Source organism: Lacerta agilis, chromosome 12 (genome assembly GCF_009819535.1).
Source record: "Lacerta agilis isolate rLacAgi1 chromosome 12, rLacAgi1.pri, whole genome shotgun sequence".
Classification (NCBI taxonomy): domain Eukaryota; kingdom Metazoa; phylum Chordata; class Lepidosauria; order Squamata; family Lacertidae; genus Lacerta; species Lacerta agilis.
This window is the reverse complement of record NC_046323.1, coordinates 10,963,264-10,977,361: the sequence shown is the minus strand read 5'-3', so window position 1 is coordinate 10,977,361 and position 14,098 is coordinate 10,963,264. Positions and strand designations below refer to the sequence as shown.

Below are 14,098 nucleotides of genomic sequence, written 5' to 3'. Positions count from 1 at the left end.
CAAATTCTATTCAGGATCTTTGCATTATGAGAACCCACGTAAACAATATGAGCAGTAGAAGTCTATGGAAGAGAAAAAGGTATCATTTATCATAGAGATGAATACCAAAGATCCCCTTTCCTTAAACACCAGGTTGAAAAAAAGGAGTTTTATCATAGTTAAAAAGCCTGCTCGGAAAATAAGAATTTTAACACAATCATGGCATTATATATGCAGCCTTAAAGCTTAACAGTAATCACATTAAATCGATTTCTTAGGTCAATTGAAAAACTAATTAATACAAGGCGAGCATCAGAAAAATGATCACTCCAAACACCATACCGTATCTAACACAAATATTTATTAGTAAGGCAGCAATGAAGTGAAGCCATCTGATAGCCTAGAAAATTATTTTCTGTCACCTTTTGTATCACAGTCTGCAGCCTGACCTACAACCTGTAGCACATGGTCTGCCAAAGAGCTATGAGTCCGATTTTAACTGTGAGAGAAGAGGTGAACTACAGGTTTCATTCCACAAGATGGGGCTACCATATCATGGAGATAGCTAATTGATGAACAGCTGAATTTAAATAGATTTACAGTATGCCACAATCCCACCCAAGTTTACTGTGAAATAAAGCCCTACTTATTTCAGCAAACTTATTTCGCCAATCCTTGACTTAGCCAGACTGCAGCACCAATTCCTCACTCCTAGAGAGGCTCCTGGAGAGGAACTCACCTGTCACTTTGCTCCACTCTAGTCATTTTTTCTCTTTAGTGTGTTGCCTGTACCAGCATTTAGGATTGTGGCCTCTCCTTACCAAGGACACACCTTGGCTACAGTTCACAGCCAATGAGCAGAGACCTTAACCTTTTATATTTCCTCCTCTTATCTTACCAACAAGAGGGATGAAGCTTATTTTTATAATGGTTTTTACAACTTTTTTTGTAAAGTAAACTGTACAACAACAACAAAAAAGCTCGAGAGCAGCACACTGTGTCGGAATTACTGGTCTATATCATTTAGTGTACTATAAAATCACCATCCCCAAGGGCTCTTCAAGAATTAGATCTTTTCTATTAGTCTCCCAGACTTGGAAATTCATTCACATATTGATCCTCACTAACAGAGAAAAGTTGCTGTACATTTTCAGCTCAACCATCTACTGTACTTTCCAAGCCTGGTTATTGCTAACCCCAACGGCGCTAAAGTGTTAACTGAATCAGAAGCGGCATGAATGAAAATTGTATGAAAGAAAACTACTTGCGCTAGGCTCCAGTGGGCAATGGTACTCAATGTGTACAATATGCCTTTCTCTTACCGAGGCCCTATTTGATTTGCTGAATTAATGACCTATACCTTGCCTAATTTCATGATGCAGGTGGCAAGGGGGTGGGGGAGGAATGTGGTGGCAGAGAGTGAGAAAGAAAACAGGGTGATCCACCCATTTTGGGCTCTGGCCCTGCCCACCACTAGCATGCACCCCCCCAAAAAAAACCAGAATACAGCTCTCAACCGAAACACGTTCCCCACACCTGACAAACAGAGAAGAGAGCACTTGCTCACTCAAATGCAGAGCCACTCAGACCCTTGATTGCAACTTTCTGCTAAGTGAACCACTAGCAGTGAGGAGTAATGAAGGATGTGTCCCCCAACGTTAAACAACAGAGGGCTAGACAGAAATATGCACATTAACCCCTTCTCTCTCTCTCTCTCTCTCTGTGTGTGTGTGTGTGTGTGTGTGTGTAACTGTAAAAGAAATTGTCCCATAGAGTTTGCAACAAAATAAGCCACTCTTAAGATTTCAAGACAAAATGGGAGTATTTTCCACACAAATACTGTACAACCAAGCAGAAACCCGTATGAAGTACGAGCCTTTTCAAGGATTCTGCATACATTATTCTTGTAACTATGGAAACAAAATAATTACGGTCTTAAGATACATAATTAATATTAGACTCTTTAAAAAAAATAAGCCTGAAAAACAAAACACCCAAATCCAGTAAAACTGCACATAGTTAGCATAACTACTTGGGCATAATTTATGTGGCTTTAGCAAAAGGTAGCAAAAATAAAATAACCAGTAAAGAGAAGATTATGTTGACACAGAGCAGATACATATACACAAATAACTGAGCTGAATTCTCCGTAACATATCAAGACGATGCAAGCACCAAAGGCTGTAAGCAACGTGCTAAAGGCTTTCCTTTAACTTCACGCAGTCTCATGCCATTAACAAGATCTATGTAGCATTTTCAAGTGTTCAAAGAGCTTCACATGCATTATCTTATTGAAATCTTTACAACAACCCTTTAATATAAGTCAGGAAGAGGTTTCCTTAAGGCTCCCTAGTAAGTTCATGGCAGAATCGTGTTGGAAACTGGGGACTTTTGATTTGTAGACATCTCTTAGGCTAGCAGTTCCAGAAAAAAAGGCCACACACCTGCAGCCCATGGCTCTTACATTGACTAAACCACCCATATATCCTAACTGTTAAAATCACCGTAGAAAGCACTGGAGAGGCTGTAGAAGTAAGTAAAGTTGTGAAATGTTGACAGGGCTTATGGTACTCGCTCAGGAATTCTTACTCCAAAAATATTTTAAATTTTGTATTTGCAGTCATCTTCCCAATTTGTTAGAGTGAGGGGGGGAATATTGCCAAGAAAAATAGTTCTAAAAGGGTTCATGTATTACACATATTCAGTTTCTCTTCTTCACACTTAGAAAGATGTTTTTGTCCAATAGAACAAACCGGGGATGGGGCGGGTGGGGAGATTGAATTATACTAAAAGTTATGTTAGTGTGACCTGCCAGCTGAACACATTTACATCACAAGATGTTCTTGAAAGGTGAAACAGGCCAAAACTAAATGGTGCTGTAGTTACATTATAATGATGTAACTCAATCCATTTTTGTGGCAGCGTAGTTATAATGGCACCATAGTTATAATGACACACACTTATCGACAGCAGGAAGAGAAAATGATCTTACCACCACCAAAACCTACAAGCCTGTTACTGATCTGGAAAAAATACTTTGAAGGGAGGGTCCCCTCTGCAAAATAATTTATACTCACACCTTTGCATAGGCAGATGTTTTAATGAACCACTGTTTGAGGTATTTCTTTTCCACTTTTGCTCCTGAACGCCACGAACAGCCATTTTCATCCACCTGTTCATTAGCAAGAACAGTCTGATCCACAGGGTCCCAATTAACCATTGCCTAAAAAGATGCCAGGAATCAATTGAGAGGGAATTCTGGCATTAATAAGCATGTCAGTAAAATTCAGAGTTATTAGAGAGCTGTTGGGTACACATACGCTTCATTATACACCTTGAGACTCCAGGCGAAAACGTTCCTCTTTAACCAGGCGTTTGGCTGATTGACACCGATGCCCTTTTAAATGTGCTTGTTTCTATTCACTGGATGAAGATACAGTAAGCTTGCAACTTACACGCATTTAACTCGTGCACATTCAGCTTTACACACTTGGCAAAAACATAAGTTAAATAAAAAATGTGTAGAAAGTGGGCAAGCATCCAGAAAAAAAGGTTTGGCAATTCCACCCACCGCTGCACCCTTTGGGCGCGATCCCCGGAGAATAAGTTGCTGCCTTACTGTATACAACTACTCACACAAATATACTGTATAGCAGCATGTTTTAAACTGCTTTGAGGTTTTCTACATTCAGGAAATATATAAATTTTATGAAATAAAATTAATAAATCATTTTAAAGAAGAGAAGGTAAGTCATGTAGAAATTATTTGGTGGCTTGGGTGGCATTTCTATTGCTATATCTGATAACAGATAAATGAGAAGAGTCATATTTGAAGCCACGAATGACCTCACTGTTCACATTACCCCTGTGCAGAAAGTATCATGGTGCTACTGTACAATGCACAGCCTCCTGTGCATTATCCGATGGCTGGCAGGATAATATAACAATATAAATTAAACCAACTCCACATGAATGGGAATGTATCATAGAAGAACAGAACCACCTTTCATCTCTCCCGTGGCAGCAGCATCTTAACCTTTGCCTTCCAAGGGAAATTAAAGGTTACACGTATTATTAAAAGCCCACTCTGTTCAGTACTGAACAAAGCATTGGTTTGGATCCATAGCCTTGATTGTGTGAGCTAAAGCTCTACTCAGACGTGAGGAGCGTGGCTCACTGACGTTCTCTTCCCACCATGGCAATCCATACTGTTATGCTGTTCCAGAGGGTGCCAATAGATGGACATATACACAGAATAGAGTGGTATTAAAATTATATCCTAAGAAGAGGGGTATCTTACTGTTCTTAAAAAATAAATAAAAGGAATTGGACAAATTAGGCATTGGACAACTTGCTAGCAAAACACTGTGGGGCTAAAACATTACTTTTTTTTTTTTTTTTTTTTACAAAAAGCAGAGGAATAATCTGTCACAAATTGCATAGTATGATTTGATCAGTCACAGAGTTTGCTAGCAGCCAGTCTGTGATGGAGGACAGCAAATGCAATCTGCATACTCTCAGAAGAAGTTATTTCTGTACAACTCTTTTGAGTGCTGCGGAGTTGAACTCTGCTTTTGAAAAGAGCTTGCACGACTGATCCCTCACTCAAATTAAGTCTCTGCCTGCTTCACCACATCATCCTTTACACTTGCTTCTAAAACTCATTCCTTCACAGACTCTTCTCTTTACAGATGTGTGTATATAAAAAGAAGCCATCCTACCGTGTTTCTCCAAAAATAAGACACCGTCTTATATTTATTTTACTTAAGAAAATAAGCATATGGCTTATTTTCGGGGGTGTCTTTTTTATTATTAAGTACCGTATAGTTCTGGGCACCTGCCTCCTCCTGCCGCGGCCGGCGTTGTTGCTGCTTGGTCCAGCTGTCTCGGGGCACACGGCCCTGCTTGGCGCCGACCCGGCAGGCCACCTCCTCTTCCTGCTGGCTCCCGGAGGCTCGGGGCGGTGGGCGCCGACCTGGCAAGCCTTCTCTTCTTCCTGCTGCGGCTTGGCGCCCGGAACTGGCTGTTGCTGCTGCTGCTGAAGTACTGACAAAGTGCCCAGCAGCGCTGCACGGAGCGCCCCGAGTCGCGGCGGCAAATGGCGGAGGAGGCGGCTTGCTGGGTCGGCGCCCAGCAGCGCTGCACGGAGCGCCCCAAGCCGCGGCGGCAGAAGGTGGAAGAGGCAGCTTGCCGGGTCGGCGCCCAGCAGTGCTGCACGGAGCGCCCCGAGCCGCGGCGGCAAAAGGCGGAGGAGGCGACTTGCCGGGTCGGCGCCCAGCAGCGCTGCACGGAGCGCCCCGAGCCCTTGCGGCAGAAGGCGGAGGAGGCGGATTGCCGGGTCGCGCCCAGCAGTGCTGCGCTGAGCGCCCCGAGCCTCCGGAAGCCAACAGGAGGAGGAGGCGGCTCTTGCTGGGTCCCGCTGGCTCGTGGCTCCAGGCGGCGCGCGCTGCGGCTCTTGCTGGGTTGCTGGGCGTTTGACGGGGCTGCACCAGCAGCAACATCTGGGTCTGGGTGCCAACCCGACAGGCCTCTTCCTCTTCTTTGGCGCCCTCTAGAACTGCGCCCAGCAGTATGGCTTATTTTTGGGGTATGTCTTATATTTTTTGAATGCTTGATAATCTTGCCATGGCTTATTTTATAGGCACGTCTTATTTTATGAGAAGCACGGTATAGAAAAGTCTTTTTGGTTGCCTCTCAATCAGATTCCTAGACAGACTGAAAAAATCCTGCCTTTGGCTTCTACACCCACTACTGCTCAAGGTTTTATGAGATTGACCTGTTGCAAAGCCTCACTTCGACAGACTCCTATAACAGGAATGACTACATGTGCGTGTCCTGCCTTGCAAAAAAACACCAGCATGTATCTGGCATATCTTCCCTTCCAAACTATTGTAGCTTTATATTAACAAAAAAAGTCCCCCAATGATTTCAACAATGGAAGAATATTGCTTTTTGAATGTAGGACCTCCTTTGGGACACTGAAGTCCATGGAGTGAAAGGATTCATTTGCCAAATCAGAAAGTCTCCTACAGGGGAAAAAAAATTATCCCACAAAGCCCACAAAAGTCACTTTAATATAGGTTACTATTACCGTCACAGAACTAAACCAGGCACAGCAAGGTGGCTTCCCATTACTCTCTGGGTTTGACTACTGAAATGCATTATACATGAGGCTGCCTCTGAGATGGTTTCTGTTAGTTCAAGGACTGGCTAGTCAGATCATCTCTCATTAGCTTTTAAACAAGTTTACTGGATGGCAGTCTGTTTCCAAGCTGATTCAAATTTCAGATGCTCACATTTAAAGGCTTGGGGATCCAGGAGCTTGAAGGACCATCTATTTCCACTATATCTTTATATGTCTGCCAATGCCCTCCTCCAGATGCTCATCTTCCTTCAAAGTTGAGGCACCAGAAACCAGGAAGAAAGCTTTATTGATTGCAGTGTCCCTACCTACTGGACATGCTAGCCTTCAAATTCTGGTTAAATTGGTTTTCTGTGGTAACTTCAATTTTACTGCTGTGCTATTTTATTTGCTTTATTATATTATTATTATTATTATTATTATTATTATTATTATTATTTTGTTTGTGTTTTATTTGCATCATTAGCTGCTTTGGAAATAGTAATTCAGAGAGTGGGGGGTAGAAAAAATTATAGAAATAATAATCATCTTATGCAACATAGAACACCACAGGCACTCTGCGCTCTCTCTCTCTCTCTCTCTCTCTCTCTCTCACACACACACACACACTGTTTTCTACAGCTGTATGTCTGAAAGTCACCACACAAGCAATTATCACCCAAGGCTTTTAAAGGCATATCCATAATATAAGACGACACAGTTCAACTTACTTCATTTTCATAGGCTAACCCCGCTTCATAAAGCTTAATAAAAAGATACTGTGTCCACTTATAGTACTCTGGCAACAAGTGGTTATTTCCTGTAAACAGAATAAGAGCAATTTCAGTATTGGCTCCTCAAAACAGTAAGTGGTTCATTCAAAAATGACCACCTGATTCAATATTCCATGTGCACTCTAATGAATACATAGCAGTCCTGTATATCACCCACTAAATCAAGGAAGCCATTTTAAGTAGATAGGGGAATCCATGGGCACAATCTGTCACTGTTGTGCCTAAACCCATACACTGTTGCTTCACAATTCGAGAGCAGGGGGCAATGTAAGTTTCTTGGCAGAGCCAGTTAAGCCTTTACAGCATATTTATATTACTGGGCTCGATGTATAGGGCTACGACAGGCAGCACAGACACATCTTCTCAAGCTTAATGGGCTTATGTGACAAGAGAGTACACTTTGGTCCGACATTCTTGAAGGTAAGAGCAGTGTGACAATGGAACCAGACAATGATGAGCCACCTGCTGGGAGAATGCTCCAGCTCTGGATTTCCTGCATCAAGCTGGTGATTGGACTAGAAGGTCTAGACGTCTCCCTCCAATTCGATGAATCTAAGTGGTTCATTCACTAACAGAGGAGACTGTTTCATTAGGTGTGAATGCGGCACTTGCCCACCAACCTCAGCTGTCATTAGCCAGCTTCCAACTGACTGCTGTCTTTACTTACATTCAGTTCAAGGGGTTTGGCACTGGCTGTCAGCTTCCTTAGTCTCAGTGTTACATCACAGAGCTCAGTAGGTAGGAAATAGTTGGCTCTGCCTGTCATTGACTCTGGCTCCAAGTACTGCTGGCCTCTGTGCCCTTCTGCTCTACCAGCACCAAGGGGCACCGGCCACCAATGCCTACTAATGTGCAACTCTGATAGAGTCTTGATATCACTTGTGAGCAAAGCATAACAGCACAAATAGATTTCTAGGTTCAGGGAAGAGGAAATAAGTCAAGCTTCTCACCAGTGACACAGATGATCAGCTACCAAGTGATTCTCTGGCCATTTTTTATACTCTGCCTTTTTGCTCATGCGCTTATTTAGACTGCAAGCCTGACGGCAGGGCTCCCCTTTTGTTAATCTCGTATTGTGCAGCGCACAGTGGGTAGGCTAAGAAATAACATTGTCATCATTATCACTCATGCCCACGTTTTCGCCAACCATTACGGATTAGCCCCCTAGTTCTCATGCCCTGCTGCAACATATTGCTTATTTTAGCCCTGCCCCACCTCTCTCACCCCTCCACTGCTTCCCCTGTGTTGAATTGAGACTGTAAGCTCCTTGCATCAGGGACCTGTCTGTTTGTGCCCTACAAAGGGCCATGCACATTGATGGTGCTTCGTGTAACAAATAATCAATCGTAAGTCATAAAGCGTGACTCCTTGGCTAGGGAGGCGACGTCAACGCTGATTTCTATTTTTGTCCACTGGTGAGTGGGTGGGTATATTGTTCTGTTTATTGTTAGTATGCTGCCAATATTTTCCACCATTATTATGTGGGGGTTGCTGTGTGTGTGTGTTTCAAAATGTTGTACGGAATATTAATGTGTTACACAATTCCTGCCCTCGTCTATGGTATAATGCAATTATGTATATTTTTATCAATGTAAGTTACTTGGAGACAAGAAACTAATAGGTTTAAACAAACATAGTAAGTAAACTCATCCTAGAGAAGAACTTTCTTAAAACTGACTTCAAATTCATGCATGTTAACAATATGAAACACTTATAACACACACACTTCAATAATGCACAGACAATTAAGTTTCATGAAGTATACATTTTAAAAGAAAAAAAGCTTACCCGATCCCAACTAAAATACAAGCCTAATGCTTCAAGCTGCTTTCGCATGTGCCGAATATTACTGAAAGACAAAATAAAATCCATATTTAAACAGAAAATAAAATTTCAGAAACAACTGTTCCCAAGAAAAAGCTCCTAAACTCCTCCAACTTGCACTGGGTCAACTTAAACAGCCTCAGAGTTCCATCCACCATTCACTTTATAAAAATTCTTTGCAAGATTGCTACTTACTGAACCCCATTTCAATTACAGATTAATTAAACCAAATCATTTTTAATATTAATGTGAGTGACACAATTTTAAGGAAAAAAATATTATTTCTGGTCCAATATGGGAAGAGTGAGCTACAAATTCCTACATACATAGTGTGTAACTAATGCTCCTCATGCATTCACACAGTTGTACCATCCCATTTGGAGAAAGTTTGGCTTAATACCTGATGAGCCAGAGAAAGTATGCGCAATCCTAGGTGTTGGTACCAGGCACAGTTATAGACAAATTCTAATGACAGAGACATTGCTAGGTGTATCTCTCTAACCTGGGGCATTTTCTGTAGAGCAGAGGCTAAAAGAACATGGAAAGGAGCAAGAGCAGCAATATTCTGCTTCAGAAATGACACACGCGTAAAGCAGCAAGAAAAACAAACACCTTTGTGTCCAGTCTGCTGGATGCGAGCCATGATCAATTGCCGCATTCTCTGCAGGTAATCCAAATGCATCCCATCCCATTGGATTTATCACCTGTAACAAAAATAAGAAATGTCACCCTTTGTCACTTTCCAGAGCGGATTTAGCAACGCCTTCAGGGCTCAAAATAATGAAGCATTTTTCAAAATTCAGCATCTTTGCTGTTTCATTGAATCATCCAGACTGTGCCTGTCACAAACAATTTAGCTTTAAGTGCAAGGTACAGGATACTTAAAAAAAAATCTAGTAAGGATCAAGCCTGCCCTTCGTGTACTCTGCATGCATACCACCCCTCCAAAAAAGGTGGTACTGTATACAAATTTAACTAATAATAATAGGTTGGAGTTGGACTTAAATTAGATCTGATTAAGCTGGAAAGAGCAGAGGTAGAGCACATCACGACTATGATTTAAAATAGGTACAAAGCATAACTTAAAATAGATATGTTTTATATGAAATTAAAAGATATATTTATCGAAGTAATGTATCCAGCAGTGCAAAGTGCATTTATTAACACTTCTATTATGACATGACATTGGTGCTGTTAAAGACTTTACTGTTGAAGACTTTGCTATTACAACAATGAATGTTTTAAGAGAGCAACAGTACTGTAAAGCACATTAGATAACTACAATTAAACTTTTAGAGCAATTACCAGCAGGAATTAATTACTATTTATCAAGGACAGGCAATCACATCTCCAGGTCTTTGAAAAGTTCACTAGGCTGTGAGGCCCAAGCCTACACTGATTATGCTAAAAAAAAAAAACCAATATTAGATTTAATGGAATGTTTATGCAGTACTTTGCCTGTATTTGCAAGGGGAGACAAACCCGAACAGACTTTAGCTATTGTATTTAACCCCCATCTTAGCAAATTTGCAGTGTGATCTTGATATATTAAGCAGTGTATAAAGTATTAGTATTGTCTTGTAGACCTTCTTTGCTAATGCGTCCATCTCACACTTGTTTTTTTTTTTTTTCTTTTTTTTTTTTTTTTTCGGGACACACGCAAGAGACTGAGGACGAGTATTTAATGAGCAACATTCAAAGTGCAATGTCACAAATCAGTCACAAGCCTCACAAATAAGGTTTTCTCCACTGCACAAGTAGGTGCCAACAGTAGTTGCATGCCGACTTTGTTATTCTTAGCCAATGCTTCTACTGAGCAGTGTCTTGCTTTCATTTAGCGTCTTAATACGGTAAATATTCATGTTAATAGATGGAGTGAAGCACTGTCCAACACCCGTAAAGTTCCGGGACAAAGACATAAAATACACTCCCTCTTCTGAATTCTCTGCACATGTCAAAAAGACCTGGAAAGGGATAATGGAAATACAAGGTACAAAAATGGCTGACTAGAACACTAAGCCCAGATTTGTGGCCACTTATGTATATCATATAAATACATCCTGTGGACCTTTGTGTAAGAAGGACTACTGCCCACTCCTTAGTCTCTGCAGCAGATGTATTTAGCTGTTACTGTAGAGTTAACTGTATTGAAACAAATACATTAGGGAAAAAAAACCATTTCAAGCCTACTCTCAATTATCCATAGATTAATCTCAGAAGCAGATGTATTTATCTGTTACCATGGAGACTAATGTAGCCTTCAAGATACATTTGGGTGGGGTGGGGGTGGAGAGACATCATTTCAAGAGCATTGTCTTTTAGCTCCAGATTGTGAATAGATTTAAAAGGCGTTATAAAAATGCACTTTGCTGAACTTGTGACAGGCCGATATTCAAAGAGATGGGAGTGCAAATAAGACCAGGGGTGTGCTGGAACCGAGGGTGTCAATGCTTCAATTTCAAGTAATAAAATATTGTGGGCAAAGTTACAGAGACAGTTCTTTTCCTAATTTGTAAGCAGCAAAGGGGAAGAGGAATACAAATGTAGAAGACAACATATGGAATGCTCCCACCAGTTCCTCAGTTTCTGAATCACTGTTCCTCGCTACTGGAACTGGCATCGTCATCTAGTAACATAGATCTGCAAGTAAGGAAGTCTACTGAATTTGTATTAGGGCTAAAACCTTTAGCTGATCGGCTAAATTAATGTCAGCATGGACCAGGGATAACCAAAGTGGTGATCCCCAGATATTGTTGGATTCAAACTCATATCAGCCCTAGGCAGCATGGTCAAGGGTCAGAGATGGTGTAGCCATGTCCAGAGGGACCCACGTGGGCTATTCCTGTTATAGACAAAGGGCACATTTGCACATGCTAAGCCATGGGTAAGCAACCTAAGGCCCGGGGCTGGTTCCAGCCCAATCGCTTTCTAAATCCAGCCCATGGATGGTCTGGGAATCAGCGTGTTTTTACGTGAGTAGAATGTGTCCTTTTACTTAAAATGCATCTCTGGGTTATTTGTGGGGCCTGCTTGTTGTTTTTACATGAGTAGAATGTGCTTTTATTTAAAATGCATCTCTGGGTTATTTATGGGGCATAGGACTTCATTCATTCCCCCCCCCCCAAAAAAAAATAGTCTGGCACCCCCCCCCAAGGTCTGAAGGACAGTGGACTGGCCCCCTGTTGAAAAAGTTTGCTGACCCCTGCGCTAAGCTATGTCTCCCGTCTTGCATAAATTACAATGTCCTGTGTGCTACTGTACCCAGCTCCTTTGCTCCTCTCTTTGCAGGAAGCAATAGTCCAAACCTCAGGTTCCAATTTGATGCTCCCAAAGAAGTCAAGATTTCTTCCCCCTAACTCTCACACTCAGGGGGAATTCCAGCAAACCAAGTTTTCCCCCAGCCAGGCTCTCACCCCGGTTGAGAGTCACAGGACTGTCTCACGCAGCGACTAGCCTACAGTTCTATCGCCTGACTGACAGCATGAAGCACCCTTGCCCCTGCATCTCCCCAAAGTGGCTGACCTCACTGCCTGCAGCAGGGCTGCTGTTATATTAAGGCAGGTCCTGGACCACACCCCAACCCCAGCTGCATTCACTCGGCTAGTAATTAAACACTAACCCCCCCCCCCACTACAAATGACAACAACACTGTTACCTGCAGCCAGATGATGCACAGGTCAAGCAACTATTGCAGTGCAAACACCACTCTTGCCAGCTGGCAGAGCAGAACACGCAGGGACTGGGATGGTGCAAAGCCACCTTCTCCTGGTCTGCCTGCTCTCCCTCTTGTGCCAGTTAGTTGTAAAATACGGCAAGTTTGCAAATTGTACAGATTTTTAATCAGGCATTACCTAAGAGGAAAGTATCTGTTATATGGCCAGGTTGATGTATATTAGGATAAGTATGCCACTTTTAGCAGAAAGGGCCAGGGTGGAGTAGAGAGGCAGAGAACACCACAAGCAATCTGAAGCGAGGAATATGCTGAATAATTACTTATAACACAGTCCCTAATTTCATTATAATCTGGAGTGGTTAAGGTCCTCCCAATTTGCGCTTTGTGATTAGGTAAAGGTAAAGGAACCCCTGACCATTAGGTCCAGTCATGTCCGACTCTGGGGTTGCGGCGCTCATCTCGTGTTACTGGCCAAGGGAGCCGGCATACAGCTTCTGGGTCATGTGGCCAGCAGGACTAAGCCGCTTCTGGCGAACCGGAGCAGTGCACGGAAACACCGTTCACCTTCCCGCCGGAGCAGTACCTATTTATCTACTTGCACTTTGATGTGCTTCCAAATTGCTAGGTGGGCAGGAGCTGGGACCAAGCAACGGGAGCTCACCCCGCTGCAGGGATTTGAACCGCCGACCTTCTGATCAGCAAGCCTTAGGCTCTGTAGTTTAACCCACAGTGCCACCCACGTGTGATTAGCTTGTCATTAAATAAAGGTTTGAGGCTCAGCCTGTTCCTAAGTGTGTTTTGACTCCTCAAAAGCAACAGACCACTCATTTCCAAGCACCTGAAATATTATCCAAACAAATGTCAATAGAACCATCTAGTTAACAGATACCTGAAATCCTCTCATTTTCTGAAACCGTGCTATCGTGTCACTTATGGTGTAGACTCGAACATGGCCCATATGCAGCTTCCCAGAAGGATATGGAAACATTGACAGGACATAAAACTTTGGCCTTGATTTCTAGACAAAATGATAAGCAAAAACAAAGTCTGCAAGATAGAACTTGGAAATTTTTTAAATTTTAAACCACATTTAATTTTTTTTACAAATCACGCTTTTGTTTTCAACCCCCCAATTTTTTAAAAAAATCTTAAAAGTTAGGACTGCACTTTAACCAGCAAATCAGAAAATAGCAACAAAAAGGATGTGTCCTTTCTTATGAGCAGTAATCTTTGTTTATTAAATTACAAGTTCTCATAATTTAATTCAATACAGTATTCTAAAAAGACACCTCCATTGAGAAGCAGGTAATATGCTATTAAATTTAATGCAATGGGCAAAATCCTAAGTCCATTAAGCTGTGCTGCAGTATACGGTCATTAACTTTCCTAAGAGCACCTAATACAGAGGGACAAAAGGAATTCAAGAGCGCATGTTCAATTTTGCCATAATCCTTACATCTATTTCTGAAGTTTGGTCGAACTGTTCCTTTATTCTGGAATGCCACCAGCTTTCAACTTCCTTCCTAGTCTCCACTTTATAGCTTGTATCCCACTTCCCTGTTTCGCTGAATATGGACCGAATGAATCTTGGAATTAGCCTTTTCTCCCACTTAACTGGGTTGAATGATCCATGTAATTGTCTTCTCCAGTGTTTGGGACACATGAGACATCTATGGTAAATGAACCACATTTTTGCAGCTTATTTGA

General features: G+C 42.0%; 1 protein-coding gene across 1 annotated transcript in view; it reads right to left on the bottom strand.

Moving 5' to 3' along the window:
* The window catches only part of LARS2 (leucyl-tRNA synthetase 2, mitochondrial), a 60,437-nt gene extending 46,339 nt beyond the window's left edge, over positions 1-14,098 (bottom strand). Inside the window, 7 exon segments of the mRNA XM_033165104.1 lie at positions 3,059-3,202; positions 6,832-6,905; positions 6,908-6,920; positions 8,683-8,743; positions 9,331-9,422; positions 13,281-13,409; positions 13,848-14,098. Of these exon segments, the coding sequence (XP_033020995.1) occupies positions 3,059-3,202; positions 6,832-6,905; positions 6,908-6,920; positions 8,683-8,743; positions 9,331-9,422; positions 13,281-13,409; positions 13,848-14,081 (747 nt within the window). The 5' untranslated portion in view covers positions 14,082-14,098.